Here is a 19,435-nt window from a genome sequence, read left to right on the forward strand (position 1 = left end):
TCCCCAACCAGGTGCATATTCTGGCATTCACTAGTCAGAAAGAAAAAGAAAAAAAAAGCCATCCACTTTCATTACACTACAATCTCTGGACATGCAGCAAAGACATCTCAAAGAACATGCATACTGTTAAAGAGCTCTAGGATGATTTCGATTTGGAAGTTTCAAAAGACTGAGGACTCATGAAGTGACCACTCCTCATATGTAGTCTCCCTCCGCAAGCAGCCAGCCCCGTTTCTTGCAGAAATTACCTCTTTGTGAGTGTTTTAATCTAACTTCTCAGATAATTTTCTCTTTACTAGTAACTAATGGAAGGATCTTGTTTTCGGGGAAAAACTTATGCAGCATTGTGAACTAGAAAAAATTCCTAGCAAGTTGCAAGTCAATGCATTGTTCATACTAAATACTTTTATTTGGTTCAACCTCTAAGACACCTATCAAAGTATGGCTTGTGGCTCAAGTTGTAATGTGTTTCCCGATCCATGTAAACTCTAAAGCCTAAAGGTCATAGCAGTACTGTGTAGTGCAGATAGGCCAAAGATAATTATAAAAAAGCCTAAGACTCGTTATTTTTGTTATGTGAGTGTTGGAAATTGTTATTACAACGTCAGCTCTAAGTTGATGTTGGTGCCAATGGGATGGGGTGTGTAAGGACAGAAAAGGGATTGACAAGTTGTGGACATGGAGGGGCTGTCAGCCAGGATCTACAAGTGGATGTCCAGTCGGCTGCAGCATAAGTTGGGTTTTTGTCCAAGTAGCGGCCGACCAGCAGTCGGCCAGTTGATGGTTGTTTGCTCAACGTTTGACTCATTCAGCCCTTTGTTTATCTTGGGCATAGAGTAGGATCTTAGATTAGGGATTCTACCTTTTCAAGAAGGCAGCCCATGGCTGCAAGGACACTCGTAGCTTTTTGTACTTTGTGAATATCCTGAATACTCAGCTATCTCTCTCTCTCTTCTCTAGCATCTACTTGCATTTTTGCATCAACTTGTTCCCGGATGTGTTAAGGCTGAAAGAAGACTCCCAGGGCTTCCGCATGTAGCACGGCAATAGCACACCTCTGCAAGCAAGCCTTTGTGTCACTGATGATCTGAACACTCCACAACCAATCTCCAACACTTCTCCAACAGAACGAGGTATGAGGAACAAGCAGCCCCCTCTCAAAACTGAGAGAGAAAGGGGCTGGACAGTAGCAAACAATCCACCAAAACTTGCCGGAAAACACCCACAAAGGCGGTAGATCCATCGAAGAAGAGGCAGGCTGAAGATGCCACAAGTCTGTGGCACTCCACACGCGAAGAAGAGGACCACCAACTGCTGTCCAGAGATCTGCTCCAAATGCCAACTCTGTGAAAGCACAGGACCGACAGACCCCTCTCAAGCGAAGGCAGGCTAAAGCACATGGGAAGAAACATCTCCACTGCTGCCCAGGGCTGAAAACATAGCCCACACACCACCAACAACAACGGATGATGGAGAAGATAGCATAGGGAGAAAGAGCTGCTAAAACACAGCCACCAAACCTGAAGCACAGCACCCTAGAAGAGAAACGCAGCCACCAACGTGAAAATGCAACCTTCAAGATGAAAACGCAGCAGACAGAGGAAAACGCAGCCTTCGGGAGGAAAACGCAGCAGCCAAGTAGTAAGGAAAATGCAGCCGCCTGGAAATTCGCACAAAACGCAGTACTCTGCTGCATATGTAGCAAAAACGCAAGCCATCTTCTGCTCCCAAAAACGCTCAATGAACATCATGTTATGTAGCAAGAGGCTTTTACAATGGCAATATCAGCCAGAAAATGGTGTAGAACATGTGCCTATCAAATAGGTTAGATGGATTATCAAGTGAATATGGGAAGGCCCCTCTTTTAGTGATGCTGGAAAGCTGGCCGACTGCCCCTAAGAGCTGGCCAACAGCCCACGACCTACTAAAAGGAGATAATGGATAAAACCTCATAAATAGGCATTCCCCAAATACACTGAGATGCACAACTTCTAACACTACTTTCCTCAGCGTTGAACTTCACAGAGCATTTCTCTGTAGGCATAGTGCTAGCCAGGAGTGTACTAGTCCCACAAGGCTGCAGTTGACATTTTTACTCAGTCATATCCATTGTACTAGATATTCATTAGTTGTATTACTTCTTTCTTGTACATAATACAAACAGTAGCGCTCTTCTATCTATCTCAGAAAACCCTAGCATATAGGCACAAGTGTTCTACATATAACCTTATATTCCAGGTCAAAGCATATATATGGGCGCCCATGGTAGTCGAGGATGTTCTTTCCACAGGGACCTTTCGGAAAGCCAGCCAGGTGGCATGTGATTACTTGCAGAAGGAGGTGGTTTCTCCAGGCTTTGTGGTTCCGGATTCAGAGGGGGTGGTTGACAGGTTTCATCAGGTTTCCAGGACTTGTTTGTGCACCGTAACAAGTGTTGATCCTTGTGAGCAGTGTGATGCCTCTTTGACTCAGAAGCAGGATGGTTCATTGATCTCGTTGATGGACACCAGTTTGGACGAGAGCTTCCTGATGAGGCAGTTGAGCTCATGGTTGCAGATGTCTCTTTGGGAGGCAGGATTGCATTTCCTGTGGTTTCTGCGGCATGCGAAGGATCATGGACTCTTGTACACGGGAGGGGGATTGTTGGATGGAGTCCGACTCCACGGTTGGAGTGACTCAGTTTGGGGAGGAGATCCGGACACGAGGGGATCTACTTCAGGCCCAGGAGCAGTTTTACGGAGCAGTTGGAGACAGTCATCTTTTGCCTTGTCGAGAACAGAGGCAGAGTACCGGGCTGTTTGTGATGTTGTTTGTGAGGTGGTGAAGATGCAGAGGTTGCATGGCAGGTTTGGGCTTCCACTGGCGGAACCCATGGTCATCCAGAGGCACTTTGTTTGTGAACAGATCGTTGCTGATGACATCTTGCTGGAGTTCTGTTCGACGGAGGACAGTACGGTGGACCTCTTCACGAAGTCGCTATCTCAGGATTTGCTCAGGCGGCACCCCAGCTCCCAGTGGTTGGTTACACAGCCAGGAGCTGAGAGGGGGTGTTAGAAGTCATCTCCTGTCTAGATTTATACACCAGGGCCTTTGTTGTGGGTGTGCCCGCCCTTATCAGGTGTTTTATCATTTTTCCTCACTCCCCACATTTTTCCCCTATTTTTTCCCATTTTTCTGTGGCTTGGGAGGCAGCCCATGTGCTGGCCGACTGCTGAACTGGTCCACGACTGCATCTGGGAGGTGGCCGACTATTGATGATCTGGCCGACTGGAGATGTGTGCTGGTCATGGAGTTCTCAGGGCCAGTCGGCTGCCTACAGCAAGCCGACTGCTGATGTGGGGGCATATAAATAGACCCCCAGCCCCCCTACCACACTTGTATCATATTCGGGATCTTCTTGTGTATATCACAGCAGAGTTACACGCCTACATCTCTCTCTCTCTTGTGCTGTTTTTCTGCATGCGTTTTTGCTGTTGTGTTCCCAGATCTGGTCATCATCTCCGCTGCGTATTCTGGCATCTCGTTCCTGTCTGGATCATACAACCTGTATCCCTTGGAAAGAGAGTTATACCCCACAAATACAAGCTTGCGGGACTTGGAGTCAAGCTTCCCCCTCTGCTTCTTCGGAATATGTACATACGCATCACTCCCAAAGACACGGAAGTGCGAGACATTAGGTTTCCTGCAAAAGTATGCCTCAAATGGAGTCATATGGGATACTGAAGTCGTCGGAGATCGGTTGAGGGTATGGACAACCGTTGCCACAGCCTCTCCCCAAAGTGGACGAGGAAGATCACGATGCTCCAGCATGGTCCTCGCCATCTCCACCACAGTCTTGTTGTTGCGTTCAACAACTCCATTCTCCGAAGGCGATCCAGTATTGGCCAGTTCCCTTTTGATGCCATGATCTGCACAAAATCTGAGAAATACAGTCGAGGAGAATTCACCTCCTTTATCAGCCCTGAGAGTCTTGACCTGAAATCCAGACTCTTTCTCCACCATCACGTGCCAATCCTTGAACCGAGCAAAAGCTTGGTCCTTCTGGGAAAGAAAGTAGACCCACGTGAATCTGGTACAATCATCAACAAGCAGCATAAAGTAGAGAGATCCTCCCAAGGATGGTGTCTGCCGAGGTCCACACAAGTCAGTGTGAATCAACTCCAATGGTTTCGAAGCCCGCCTTGAAGCCTGCTTCGGAAAGGATTCCCTGTGCTACTTACCACGTATGCAAGAACTGCAACTCCCTTGCCTACTACCAACATCTGGCAAGCCAACCACCATCTAGTCTCGGAAAGCTCGCCTCAGTGCATCCACATTTAAGTGGCCAAAATGAAAGTGCCACAAATCGCCGATCTGAGAACCTGTCAATGAGGAGAGTGCAGAGAGCTTGTAGATACCATTCTCCACACCGCCTTCCCAAACAACCTGGCTAGTCTCTCGGTCCCGTAAAGCAACTGAATGCTCCTCAAATTCCACCGGAAAGCCAGTTTTGCATACTTCATGCATTGACAGAAGATGAAAACCTAGAGCAGGGACATAAAGAACACGGGAAGCGAGAAGAGTTGGGACTTACAGGCTCGCTGAAGCTCCGCGCTCCCCCCCTGCTCGCGCTTCTGTCTGCACTCCCCCCTCCCTGCCCGCCATCGCGTTTTCCCCCCTCCACCTGCCCTCAGGTTTGCGCCGTCCCCCCCTTTGCCTGGGTTGCCTGCGCTGAAGCGCCCCCCCCCTCCACTGCTCTTTGCCGTCGCCCCCCCCCCTCTCGTAGCTCTTCGCCATCGCGCCCACCCCCCCTCCTCTTCAGCGCCCACCCCCCCTCCTCTTCAGCGCCTCGCCCCCCGCCCCCCCCTTGGGATCCGTCTTCGCCGCCTCTGCCCCCCTCCCCCTCCTCTTCTCTCTGTTTTTCTCCGCCCCCAAGGATTTTTTTATTTTTTTTTCCCTTTTTACTTTTCGCCTTCCCCCACCCTCGTGTGCAGCTCGTTTCGTGCAGGTTCTCCGTCTCCGCTCCGCCTTCAACACAGCTTCAGACTCTGATGGAGATTCCTCCCGCCCCGCCTCAGAGGGACTCTTCCGCATCCCCCTCGCCCGCCCCTGAGGACACCCCCATCAAGCTTTCTCTTTCGCCGGAAGAGGAAGCGAGCCTCGCCGCAGAGGTGGAACGCCTTCACGCACATTCCACCATCTGCCGTATAGCAGAGGGGAGATCCGGGATCTTCTCCAGGCCCGCCTTCTTGCAGATGTGGGCAAGATCCTGGACGTACAGCTTCTGGTCCGTGGACATTACCAAATCGAGTTTGAGACCGCCCAGAGCGTGGCCAAGGTCCTTGCCATGAGTCCCCTTGACATCAGGGGTGCTCGGGCTTTTTTCAGACCTTGGCAGCATGGCTTTGACCCAGCAGCGGCTGAGCAGGGAGAGCACCTTTTCCATGTTACAGTTTGCTTCCCTGGACTCCGCCGGGAGTATCTTCCGCTCCTCTCTAGGCTAGGAGCATTGGTGGGCTTGGTACTAGAGATTGGCCCCACAGCAGCTTCAGTGGTGGCCAGAGCAGCTGGGCTACCTTCGGTCAGAGTGTTGGTGTCTGACATCTCCTCCCTTCCTAAGGTCATTCAGCTACCTAGGATTAGGGGGGGATGGATTGATCAGAGAGTGGAGTTCTCGGGGCTCCCGAACCAGTGCTTCATTTGCAAGCAGGTCGGTCATCTGGCCAAGGCCTGCCCTCGCAGGAGACCCCGACCCTCACCACAGCAGCAGGCCCCTGATGGCCCACCCACAGATGCGGCTCGGCAGGCTGCCTCCGGGACACCTGCTTAGGCCACAGAGACCTCTGAGTGGCAGCCTGGACAAGGGCGCCGTCGAGGGAGACAGCCACAGCAGCACGCCCAGAGACCGCTGCAGCAACAGCCACAGTCTCAGCCTCACTGGGTTCCCGTGAGGAACAGTTTTGCTCCCCTCCAAGAGGAGACCCCTGCGGCGACGACTGAGGACCAGGAGATGCCAGCACCCCCTCCTTCACCCCCCACACCCCCGTCCCCTCCCACCGACTCGCTTCCACCTTCACCTCCTCCCATCCCCGCTCCGGTTTCGGCAGCGGCTCCCTCTCCACCCCCCTCGCCCCCCCCTCCTCCCCCCCCCCGCCCACCTCACCTTCCCGGGAGGCCCTGGCAGTCCCCTGGCGCTCACCTGCAGTCCGGAGGGCGCTGAGCACCGACCTCGCTCGAGCACCACACAGGAGACCTACCATGCCGATTCGGGCTTCACGGATATCATCTATCTACAGTCGGCTAAGTCGCCTCGGCATTAGACAGCGCTCGGAGGCTTTTGATTACGCCTTCACACGGCTTTTTGGAGCAGAGGGCCCCCATGAGCCAGCACCCATCCGAGTTCATGTAGTGATACCTCCGGCCCGCGGGGAGGAGGCACTTGATTCAGCGGTGGCCTTCTCGTTCCCTCTATGTGGCCCTTGCGACCGGGAGTGGACTCTAGAGCTCGCTCTTAGCACTTTGAAGGCTCAGGCAGTTGAGTTTTCTCATCATGTGAGCGATCTGGAGGTGACAGATGTGATAGGCCGACTATGGGAGTTGGCTCATTTTTTCTTGGATCCCGGGAGTGTGGATGCCTCAGGGATTCGTCATTTGGTCGTTCGCATAGTGGCAGACCTTGCACGCGACCCTGGATATGTATGTATACACGAGGTTGCTCTGTCAGAGCGGGAGGCAGTCGCCATGGGCCACAGCCACTGGCGCCTGATCCGTGATTCTTGCAGTACACCGGGTGGGCAGATTCGCAGCCGCTCGGATGGGGACTACTCTCCATCCAAGCCGCTTGCTAAGGCCCGCCGTACGGCTGAGAGAGCCTCCACCTCAGCAGGTCATCCATGAGGATCATCTCATGGAATGTACAGGGCCTTGGCAGTCGCCATTGGCCACAGCCACTGGCGCCTGATCCGTGATTCTTGCAGTACACCGGGTGGGCAGATTCGCAGCCGCTCGGATGGGGACTACCCTCCATCCAAGCCGCTTGCTAAGGCCCGCCGTACGGCTGAGAGAGCCTCCACCTCAGCAGGTCATCCATGAGGATCATCTCATGGAATGTACAGGGCCTTGGCGGAGCACATTTTATACGCTATCGTGGTTGCTTGAGGCAGGAGCTTCAGAGATGCCTGGTTGGTGGCAGCATTGATATTTTGATGATGCAGGAGCACCACTTGGGTAAGAGCAGGATCCGGAGATATGGTTCGGTGATGCCTGGTAGATGGGACACCTTTTGGTCTGCAGGGTTTGGTCCTTTAGGTGGACACGGAGGAGTATGCATGGTCATTGCAGATGTATGGCGGCAGGCCATTGTGGATCGAGGGATCATTGTGCCTGGTACAGCACAGTATGTCATTCTGAGGATGCATGATGAGCTATTGGGCGTGCTCAACGCCTATGCGCCCAATCATGCTAGTGCCAGAGCAGAGTTCTGGACCCAGGTTACGGATGCATTGCCAGAGGCCGCACATTGGTGTGTCGGGGGAGACTTCAACATGCTTGAGGACCCGGCCGATAGGGTGGGAGGCAGTCATGTTACAGTGCACGGCACGGAGCTTGCAGCTTGGGACCGGTTTTGCATGTCACTGAGGATCACTGATGCATGGCAGCATGGGGCCTTCTCCCGCTCTCAGGACAGTCTTAGTTTCTCTCGGTCGGATCGCCGGCAGGGAGGGACTAATCTATCACAGATTGATCGCTTTTATGTGGGCGACTGGTTAGGGGAGCGAGGGGGCTCCGTCGGCATTCTCGCTGGCACCTCATTTTCAGATCATGCGCCAGTTATTTTGACATTGGAGGAGAGGACACGGGAGCCCAGTTGAGGATCCCAGAGAGGTGTTAGAAGTCATCTCCTATCTATTTGTATACAACAGGGCCTCTGTTGTGGGTGTGCCCGCCCGTATATCATTTTTCCACACTCCCCGTATTTTTTCCCATTTTTTCCTAGTGGTGGGAGGGCTGCCAGGTGATGCCAGGAGCACCCCAATGCTGGCCGACTGGACTTTCTTCAGGCGTGGGCATCTGGGCTGCTGGCCGACTGCTTTTCTCCAGTCGTGGGCATCAGTATGCTAGCCGACTGCTGTTTTATCAGTCGTGGGGTTTTTCCCAGTCGTGGGCACTATCTGCTGCTGCTGGCCGATTGCCCTCATGGAGTTGTATATATTGCCCCTCAGCCCCCACCACTTTCTCATTCAGTATGTCCGGGATCTTGTGTATAGAGAAGAGTTTACACACCTATCTCTCTGTGTTTCTTGTGCTGATTATTTTCTGCAGTCTACTTGCTCTTGTCTACCCAAGTTTGGTTATCATTTCCGCTGCATATTCTGACATGGTATCAGAGCCCTAGGCTCAAGGAGATCTTGGGCGTTTTTCTGAGCAAGAGGGGGAGCAACAGGTTGCTGATTGGTGGACTGTTTCGGGCTGAACGGGAAGAGAAGGTGCAAGAGGAAGGCAGGCAAAGGTGCTGGACAGCCACTTGCAGATTTTCAGATTTTTCCCACCCACCCACCCTTTCAGGTTACTCTCCGAGATGGCAGATTTACTAGAGATGGCTGAGAAGCACGTGAAGATTCCGACTCTCCCCACGTTCCCAGTGGATCGTCAGTTGGACGGGTCCAATTATGGCATCTGGAAGGTCATGATGGAGTCAGTTCTGGAGTCATATGACCTTGCTGATTTTATTATCATAGGGGTGCCACGGCCGGAAGCTGAGGAAGGGGAGTTATTATCGACAAGGAAGGACCGCGAGGCACAGGCACACGTGGGACCGTGTCAACGCCAGGGTCCAGTCGTTTATTTTCCTCAATTGCACACCACAGGTGATCAACCATGTGAAGCACATGACGCTAGCGAGAGGCATATGGGAGCACTTGGCTTCTTTGTATAGCAGGGTGTCACCCATGAAGCGGATATCCTTGGAAGTGCAGATGCGGGTTATGAACCCTGCAAAGTCTTCGACGATGCGGGAGCACATTAACAAGCTGCAAGCCCTTCAGCAGGAAGTCCTTCAAGCTGGGAAAGAGATATCATCCGAAGATATGGCCATCACGTTACTTTCCCACTTGCCTGGTCAGTATTCTGCTTTCTATTCCTCGTTGATCACGAGTGGCAAGCTCAGCACCATTACTTGGGAGGAGCTTGTGCCAATGGTCTTGGACCAGGAGGAACGTTTCACGAACCCTCCTCACGGCGGAGGTTCGGAGGCCTTAACTGGCCAACGGTCCAAAGGCCGTACAACAAGGGCAAAGGGAAGGCTTCACCGGAGAAGTCTTCCGAGAAGAAGCCTGATCCAGAGCGAGAGAAGCTGAAGGCCGAAAGATCGTGTAATGATTGTGGCGAGAAAGGCCACTACTGGAGGAAGTGCCCTAAGCGGACAGGGAAGAGGGATGATTCCTCAGCCTCAGCTGCGAAGACTCCGGCATTTGTGCACTTGGAGATGGTGGACTCCGATGCTTCATCATCTTCGAGCGAGGAGGCAGTTGGCTTCACCGCGAAGGATACCCGGGAATGGATTCTCGACAGTGGTGCTTCCAGGCACATGACTCCATCCCGTGACTTCTTTCTGGATCTGAAACGGCAGTCAGGTCGTATCTTTATTGGCGATAACTCCACTATTCCGGCCGAATGGAGATTATTCCCAACGGCAAGGGGGGCAAGCATGCTTCCCGTGTTCTTTATGTCCCTGCTTTGGGTTTTCATCTTCTGTCAGTGCATGAGGTATGCAAGACTGACTTTCGGGTGGAATTTGAGAAGCATTCAGTTGCTCTAACGGACCGTGAGACAGGCAAAGTTGTTTGGGAAGGCGGTGTGGAGAATGGCATCTACAAGCTCTCTGCACTCTCCTCACTGACAGGCTCTCAGGTCGGAGATTTGTGGCACTTTCATTTTGGCCACTTAAATGTGGATGCTTTACGGCGCGCCTTCCGAGACCAGATGGTGGTTGGCTTGCCAGATGTTGGTAATAGGCAAGGACGCTGCAGTTCTTGCATACGTGGTAAGCAGCACAGGGAATCCTTTCCGAAGCAGGCTTCCAGGCGGGCTTCGAAACCATTGGAGTTGATTCACACTGACTTGTGTGGACCACAGCAGATACCATCCTTGGGAGGATCTCTCTACTTCATGCTGCTGCTTGATGATTGTACCAGATTCACGTGGGTCTACTTTCTTTCCCAGAAGGACCAGGCTTTTGCTCGGTTCAAGGATTGGCACGTGATGGTGGAGAAAGAGTCTAGATTTCAGGTCAAGACTCTCAGGGCTGACAAAAGAGGTGAATTCTCCTCGACTGTATTTTTCCGGTTTTGTGCAGATCATGGCATCAAGAGGGAATTGGCCAATACCGGATCGCCTTCGGAGAATGGAGTTGTTGAACGTAAGAACAGGACTGTGGTGGAGATGGCGAGGACCATGCTGGAGCATCGTGATCTTCCTTGTCCACTTTGGGGTGAGGCTGTGGCAACAGCTGTCCATACCATTAACCGCTCTCCGACGACTTCTGTACCCCATATGACTCCATTTGAGGCATATTTTGGCAGGAAACCCGATGTCTCGCACTTCCGTGTCTTTGGGAGTGACGCGTATGTACATATTCCGAAGAAGCAGAGGGGGAAGCTTGACTCCAAGTCCCGCAAGCTGGTATTTGTGGGGTATAACTCTCTTTCCAAGGGATACAGGTTGTATGATCCAGAGAGGAACGAGATTGTTGTCAGCCGGGATGTGGTCTTTGACGAGCATGTTCCAGCATCCACTGTCGAGGAGCCGCCACTTCTTGGAGATCCAGAGGAGTCTGATGATGATTCCCAGTCTACTACTCCAGTTGATCCACCTCAGTCATCACAGGAGGTTGAGCCCGCAGCTGGAGTTGAGCTCCCGCGATCACAGGAGGCTCCACGATCTATTCGAGTACCTAGGTGGTTGTTAGACACCCTTCGGGAGTCAGGTGTCACGGAGCTACCCTCCGAGTGGACCACAGAGGACGGCCCTCGAAGATCACATCGAGTCCGAGATAAAAGCAGCACGGCGGAGCTTCTTCAGGTGAACTATGCTTTGATGTCTCGTATCATGCGGGACAAAGAGCCCGCTTCCGTAAAGGAAGCCCTTTCACAAGATACTTGGAGGAAAGCCATGCAGGTGGAACTTGATGCCATCGAGAAGAACAACACTTGGGAGTTGGTACCGAGGCCGTCGAAGCGGTCAGTCATTGGTGTCAAATGGGTCTTTAAGACCAAGTACGCGGCTGATGGGTCTGTGGACAAACACAAAGCCAGGCTCGTGGCTAAAGGTTATGCTTAGCGGCCAGGCATCGACTACGATGATACCTTTGCACCGACAGCGCGGATGACCACGATTCGGACCGTTCTTGCCCTTGCTTCTTCTCAGAGGTGGCCCATGTACCACATGGATGTAAAATCTGCGTTCCTTAATGGTGACCTGCAGGAGGAGGTGTACGTTGAGCAGCCTCCAGGCTTTATTGTTCCAGGATCGGAAGGGATGGTTTACAGGTTACGTAAGGCCTTGTATGGTCTTAAGCAGGCTCCCAGGGCTTGGAATCAGAAGATTGATTCCTTCTTTATTCGGACTGGATTTCAGAGATCGGTTGCAGATCCGAACCTGTATCTCTTTCGGGAACGCGGCATGGTCACAATTATCATCCTTTATGTGGATGATCTCATTCTCACCGGCAGTCATGTGGAGCACATTGGAGTGACGAAGGCTGCCTTGTCAAAGGAGTTTGAGATGACCGACTTAGGCTTACTCCACTTCTTCTTGGGATTGGAGATCTGGCAAACCCAGAGGGGGTTTTTCGTCTCTCAGCAGCGGTATGTTCATGAGTTGCTTGAGGCCTTTGGGATGGAGAACTACAAGCCTATTACTTCGCCGATGGACCCGAACACAAAGTTAACCGTTACAGATCCTTGTGAGCCAGTTGATGCCTCGCAGTACCGAAAGTTGGTTGGTTCATTGATCTGGTTGCTGAACACCAGATTGGACTTGAGCTACTCCGTGGGGCTGTTGAGCTCTTTTATGCAGACGCCATTGAAGACTCATTGGGACGCAGGATTGCGGATCTTGCGGTATCTGCAGAGTACGAAGGATCTGGGACTCTTTTACACAGGAGGGAATGGAGTCAAGCTCCAAGGTTGGAGTGACTCGGATTGGGGAGGAGATCCAGACACGAGGAGATCTACTTCAGGATACACTTTTACCCTCGGCTCAGGAGCAGTTTCTTGGAGCAACAAGAAGCAGCCAACTGTTGCCCTTTCTTCGACAGAGGCAAAGTATCGGGCTGCTTGTGGTGCTGCTTGTGAGGTTGTATGGCTGCGGAGGCTGCTAGGCGAGATTGGGTTTCCACAGAGGGAGCCCACAGTCATCCAGTGTGATAACCAGAGTTGTATAGCTATTGCTCGGAACCCGATTTTCCATGCCCGGACCAAGCATATAGAGATACAGTATCACTTTGTACGTGAGAAGATCTTGGCGGGTGACATCTTGCTACTTTATTGTTCGACGGAGGACAATACGGCGGACCTCTTCACGAAGTCTCTACCTCAGGCTACGCTCAGGCGGCACTCCAGCTCCCTTGGGTTGGTTTCACAACCAGGAGCTGAGAGGGGGTGTTAGAAGTCATCTCCTGTCTATTTGTATACACCAGGGCCTCTGTTGTGGGTGTGCCCGCCCGTATATCATTTTTCCACACTCCCCGTATTTTTTCCCTATTTTTCCCATTTTTTCCTAGTGGTGGGAGGGCTGCCAGGTGATGCCAGGAGCACCCCAATGCTGGCCGACTGGACTTTCTTCAGGCGTGGGCATCTGGGCTGCTGGCCGACTGCTTTTCTCCAGTCGTGGGCATCAGTATGCTGGCCGACTGCTGTTTTATCAGTCGTGGGGTTTTTCCAAGTCGTGGGCACTATCTGCTGCTGGCCGACTGCCCTCATGGAGTTGTATATATTGCCCCTCAACCCCCACCACTTTCTCATTCAGTATTTCCGGGATCTTGTGTATAGAGAAGAGTTTACACACCTATCTCTCTGTGTTTCTTGTGCTGATTATTTTCTGCAGTCTACTTGCTCTTGTCTACCCAAGTTTGGTTATCATTTCCGCTGCATATTCTAACAAGAGGGTACTTGCAGATCCCCGTCTCGCTGAGGACATTGAGAGGATCTGGCATGATAGTCAGTGCTCTGACCAGGATGCAGCAGGCCAGTGTGCCCAGGGACTCATCCAGCTTAGCTCTTTTCTGCACGTTGCAGCTTTGACACGGCTGGGAGAGATTCGCGAGCGGGAGCATCGGCTGAGACGCAGCCTTGCTTCGCTACAGCGCCTCCAGGAGCAGCAGCCTGCATGTGAGTGGGTGGCGTCACAGCTGAGCCAGGCACGCCAGGAGGTTAGAGAGGCAGAGGAGCAGAGACATGAGTTTTACTATCGTCGCCAGGCCTCTCAGTGGACGCAGCTTGGTGATAGAGTGACTGGGGAGTTTTTTGAGATCACTGGGCCCCGCCATGCTCGAGCAGGAGTCCGTCAGCTTGGTAGACCGGATGGATCGGTAGCTACTGAGCCCGAGGAGATCAGAGCCATTGCCACTGCATTCTATAGAGACCTGCTTTCAACGGAGCCAGCCACTAAGGATCGAGATGCTTGCAGATAGACTGTGTGGGCCCATGTGCAGAGGAGGGTCACAGATCGTATGCGTACAGTTCTTGGTGCGCCTCTTTCAGAGATTGAGCTTTCCGAGGCCTTGAGGGTCCTGCCGCGACATAGTTGCCCAGGGGAGGACGGACTGACGCCGGCCTTTTTTATGCGCTATTGGGACCTTTTGGGGCCAGGCCTCCGCAGGGGCTTTCAGTATGTTCTGGACATTGGGGTGATGCCACAGAGCTTTTCAGAGGGCTTGATCTTTCTTATCCCCAAGGGGGAGGGAGTATCAGATGATATTCGGCATTGGAGGCCTATTACGATCCTCAATACTGTCTACAAGGTCTTAGCAAAGGCCTTGAGTTTGAGGATCCAGCCCTTCCTGGGGGAGTTGATTCATGCTACCCAGACAGGATTCGTCAAGGAGCGCAGTATCCTTGACAACATCTTTACTTTCTGGGAGGCGACGGCCCGAGCTAGATTTCTTGGCGAGGACTTGGTCGCGATGCTTCTCGATTTTGAGAAGGCATACGATAGAGTTGATTGGGGTTTCTTAGAGGGCACTATGCTTCGCCTGGGCTTTGAGCCAGGATGGATCAGAGGGGTGGCGGCTCTGTATTCCACAACTCGTAGCCAGGTTTTGATTGCAGCAGGACGGGGGCCGAGTTTTGAGCTGACCAGATCAGTCCGTCAGGGGTGTCCCCTCGCCCCTTTTCTTTTTCTCTTCTTTGCGGAGGCTATGAGCATGTATTTGACGGCAGAGGAGGTTGGTTTGAGAGGACTCCAGCTCCCAGTCCAGGGGGAGGACCTGCTCGATGCTGAGTTTGCAGACGACACGGGCTTATTTTTGCATGGCCAAGAGGCCAATCTTCTTCGGGCAGAGCAGTCGCTCCAAGTTTTTAGTGCAGCTTCGGGAGCATTGATCAATTGGCACAAGACAGTGGCCTTTTGGATCAATAGTGCTCCCACTCCGGCATGGAGCCCGGACCCCGGTTTTAGATGGATTCCTCCTGGCACAGCAGTGCGATATTTGGGATGCCAAATTGGACTAGATTTGTCACCTGCGCAGCAGATTGCCCCGCTTCTTCTGAGCATTCGGAAGAAGCTTTTGTATTGGAGTACAGCTCGACTATCCTTGGCTGGGAGGGTGGTGGTGGCAAATCAGGTGCTGTTAGCGACCATGTGGTACATTACGTCTTACTGGATCTTCTAGAGCTCTTGCATCAGCCAGGTACAGAGGCTGATCAGGAACTTTCTTTGGTCTGGGTGGGACGGTCAGCCAGCCCGCGCAAAGGTTGCATGGGCAGTTATTACACTTCCGCTGGCTCAGGGAGGCTTGGGCATTATAGATCCAGTCGATCAGAGTAGAGCCTTATTGGGGAAGCTTATTGTTCGGGGGCTGCTTCCAGGCGCTGAGCCTTGGAAAGAGCTTCTCTTGCAGCGGCTGCAGGCTCGGGCTCCCCCAGCAGGGGGTACTTGGGCACCAGAGATTCGCTAGATCTTCATAGAGATGAGGAGGACAGGCCTCAGTAGAGGATGGGAGGACAGATTTGCTTTGAGCATCCTGAGAGCTTGGGAGCTGCTGAGACCGGGAGGCTCTCAGCGACCTCCTCCTTGTGTTGAGGAGCGGGCCAGACAGCCGCTCATCTGGAGCCCAGCGGTTCGCACAGAGCAGGGTCATATGCTGGGTTCTCGGCCTCGTCTAGCCTGGGGACCTTTAGCGACAAGCCCAGCACGTAGTTTTGGAGACTGGCAGGCCTTCTGCAGTCTCCCAGAGGAGATCCAGGTGGAGAGGCTGAGTCACTTCAGAGGGAGGTTGATTATGAGGGATGATATTCAGGAGGCACTCACAGAGGAGTGGTTCACGCCTTTCAAGCCAGTGACCCCACGGTGGATGGGAGCCTTTACACAGTTGGAGATCCTGATTGCTGTCAGAGCTTGCACTGAGGATGGCAGATGCCTCTACTATGAGATTCAAGATGAGGGCAGACTTGAGAGAGTGGAGATGGAGTCGCCTTTGGTTGCAGAGTGCACCTTTCAGAGGATACGGGTTGTGGCCGCCGCTTCTCAGAAGTGGCATATTGACCCCGACCCTGCTGATGTGCTCCCGGATTGGCACATATGAGCATATGCAGCGCGCCCCTTGGCCCGGCTACAGTGGGACCCTGGGGAGTACGAGTGGCATGATCCTTATGCATCCCTTGAGGCCACAGAGATCACCTTTTTCCAGTATACTGTTCGGCTGGGGCGGCATATTTTGACGGCGAGGAGGATGGTCTCTCCAGCAACAGCGGGGCATTGGCGGCTACAGGGACTCTCACAGGAGTTCTGGAGGATTTTTGGGCTCGGCTCTGGGCTAGTCGACATGCCTGTAGGATCTCGACTTTCCAGTGGCTGGTAGCCCACAGGGCCTCAGCAGTTGGCACCTGGCTTGTTTACAGCAGTCTTCCGGCGGCCTGCGTCCGATGCGGCCACCCTATGGAGACACAGAGACATTGCCTTTGGGATTGCCCTCAGGCGCAGCAAATTTGGCTGCGGATGCTGCGTATTCTGGCCCCCCTCTCTCCAGAGGGTATGTTTACGTGGGGTGCCGCTGCTTGGTCGACTTCGTCAGTGCCTGCTATGGGCTATGAGATGGAGCAGGACAGTCAGGCCATCAGATTCATTAGGGGCCAGCCTCGCCTGGTTCCGGCACCGGATTTCTCGTCCGCCAGCTGGACACAGGAGAGGGATTTACGATGGAGCTCCTTAGCAGCCTCACCATCTGGTTCACCTGGAGGGCCCGGTGTTTCACGGCCTTTGAGGGGAGACTGGAGCCACCAGCAGAGACTGTACGGGGGGTTTGGCAGGAGTTGATCCACACCCTGCAAGGACAGTATGACCGCATCCGGGGCGACTCGAATGAGGCGATCTTGCGGCGCCAGGCTTTTCACACCACCTAGCGCAGAGGCCCCTTCTACACCTTACACACGGGATCCCCCGTTGGCATTACAGGCCACATGTTTGGCTTTTCCCCTCCCCCCTTTTGTATAATTTAGCCCTCAGTCCTCTGTACTGATGCTTGTATTTTGTAGCACCTAGGGAGAGTCTCCCGGGCTGCCTTGCTGTATTCACTGCTCTGTTTCTCTTATGAGCAGGAGAGATCTTTTGTAGCCCTACGGGCATTTTTATTTAACTAATGAAAGGATCTTTTCTCGGGGGAAAAAAAAAAAAAGAACACGGGAAGCATGCTTGCCCTCCTTGCCGTCGGAAATAATCTCCATCCGGCCCTCACTATGTATCGGAATAGTGGAGTTATCGCCAATAAAGATGAGACCTAACTGCCGTTTCAGATCCAGAAAGAAGTCACGGGATGGAGTCATGTGCCTGGAAGCACCACTGTCAAGAATCCATTCCCGGGTATCCTTCGCGGTGAAGCCGATTGCCTCCTCGCTCGAAGATGATGAAGCATCGGAGTCCACCATCTCTAAATGCACAAATGCCAGAGTCTTTGCAGCTGAGGCTGAGGAATCAGCACTCTTCCCTATCCGCTTAGGACACTTCCTCCAGTAGTGGCCTTTCTCGCCACAATCATTACAAGATCTTTCGGCCTTTAGCTTCTCTCGTTCTGAATCAGGCTTCTTCTCAAAAGACTTCTCCGGTGAAGCCTTCCCTTTGCCCTTGTTGTTGTTCCGGCCTTTCGACCGTTGGTCAGTTAAGGCCTCCGAACCTCCGCTGTGAGGAGGGTTCGTGAAACGTTCCTCCTGGTCCAAGACCATTGGCACAAGCTCCTCCCAGGTAATGGTGCTGAGCCTGCCACTCGTAATCAACGAGGAATAGAAAGCAGAATACTGAGCAGGCAAGTGGGACAGCAAAGTGATGGCCATGTCTTCAGATGATATCTCTTTCCCAGCTTGTAGGACTTCCTGTCGAAGGGCCTGCAGCTTGTTAATGTGTTCCCGCATCGTCGAAGACTTTGCAGGGTTCATAACCCGCATCTGCACTTCCGAGGAGATCCGTTTCATGGGTGATACCCTGTTATACAAAGAAGCCAAGTGCTCCCATATGCCTCTCGCCAGCGTCATGTGCTTCACATGATTGATCACTTGTGGTGTGCAGTTGAGGAAAAGCTTTACATCAACAGTATTGAGCACATGCAGACATATAAACACAACATCAGTGGTGCATAGATAGAATAAATTCTCAGCTAAACCGGCTAGCATGTCCCTGTCCACCGACAGAGCACAGAGAAATCTCTTTACCTAAACTCATCAGTGAGCTTGATCTCATCAATACTGCCCCTTCCTAGTCCCATATCTGTCACATTTAAATCTCAACTTCCCGTATACACTTCCCTCCTATGACACATCAGCAGAAAATCCACGTCTCCTGAACTCATCAATAAGCGTGATCTCATCACTGGGTAGTCCCATGTGCATTCACAGCAGGACAAGAAGGTCACATTTTGATCTTCTCATATATACTTCATCCTATGGCACATCAGCAGAAAATCAGTAATGCTGTAGTGGGTGTTGGAGGCTAGAATATGTCCAACATCCCTCAGTTATGCTAATCAATCTATCTAGCCAAACCCCCGTGTGACGTACAGGAATTTCCAAATTGCCATTAAAACTTGCTTACGTTAGGTTCATCAATACCACTTTAATGACAAAAGTAATATGGCCTACTGCAATTCTGACCCAGGTAAAACCAGTAAGAAAATCATTATCAGTAAGTGGCACATGTATACAATCAATACAATAAGGCTGTCGAAATGTCAAAGAAAGGATAGCCACGTTCACAGACATGCTTTTGAAATGTCGCAAACATTATGCATTCATAACTGGGCATTAACACGTGTGTGATTCAACACACCAGAAAGGATAACCATGTTTGCAATCATACGTTTACGTTAGCAAGGATGGCCATGTTCACAATCATGGACTTAATATGTCACGCAAAGGATGACCATGTTGAAACTATAATGACACATAAAAGATGGCCTTGCGGATGGTCCAAATCCCATAAAAGAAAAAGACATACCGCATGCTCTCGAGGGCAAGCTTCTGCACCCCTGGATCCGAGTCCTGTGTGCGCTCTACGTAAAGCTCTAATTGTTGCTTCAAAGCGAGATCTTCTTCAGACTGCAACAAGGGCTTTTCTGTGAGAAAAAAGAATGCCCTATGCTATGGCAGAAGAAAAAACAGCTATGGCAAACTTCCCAGAAGGAGAGAGAAGAAAAATCACACCAAATCATCGTCTTTCTTTTCCTCCTTCTTCAGCTTTTTGCTTTCCTTGCTGGGAGGGGGCGGATGGTCCTTCTCGGCTGTGCCGCTCTGCAAAGGATCAGGAGCCATGGCGGTTTTGCAGAACTGGCACGACAAGAACACTGTCCTGTGCCGCTGCTGCTGCTGCTTCTTGAGCTCGGTCGTGAGGGAGCAGCAAGGAGAGAAATACAACTTTGTGTGAAGAACAAGAGACATTCCATTATAAATTTAATTTATAACGTAATAATAATCATGTTTTAATTCTACATTTTATTAACACCGTAGGGTCCTTCTCTCTCACACTCTCATAAAAAGAAATGAACCTCTTGCATAACCATTTTTTATTTTTATTCTTTTTTTTTTAGGCCCAACCTCTTGGAGAGGCACCAAAAGTAATGTACTTTTTTAATATCCAACCGACTAAGCTACCCTATGGTGATTTAATCTCGTTCGTTTTTTACTAGTTCTTTTTTTTTTGTGTGCTTTGGTGTACTTCTCCCTCTACCCCTCTTACAAAGAGTAATCTAGCCAGT

The 19,435-nt window shown here is 51.8% G+C and overlaps 1 protein-coding gene across 1 annotated transcript in view; it reads right to left on the reverse strand.

Moving 5' to 3' along the window:
• The window catches only part of LOC147636906 (26S proteasome non-ATPase regulatory subunit 2 homolog A-like), a 55,521-nt gene extending 36,329 nt beyond the window's left edge, over positions 1-19,192 (reverse strand). Inside the window, exons 1-2 of the mRNA XM_086800487.1 lie at positions 18,885-19,192; positions 18,679-18,779 (exon numbers count right to left, since the gene is read on the reverse strand). Of these exons, the coding sequence (XP_086656613.1) occupies positions 18,679-18,779; positions 18,885-19,118 (335 nt within the window). The 5' untranslated portion in view covers positions 19,119-19,192. The remainder of the gene's footprint in view (positions 1-18,678; positions 18,780-18,884) is intronic.
• Between the last annotated feature and the right edge of the window lie 243 nt (positions 19,193-19,435).

Source organism: Cibotium barometz, chromosome 7 (genome assembly GCF_041138505.1).
Source record: "Cibotium barometz isolate CiBa-2024 chromosome 7, ASM4113850v1, whole genome shotgun sequence".
NCBI lineage: Eukaryota > Viridiplantae > Streptophyta > Polypodiopsida > Cyatheales > Cibotiaceae > Cibotium > Cibotium barometz.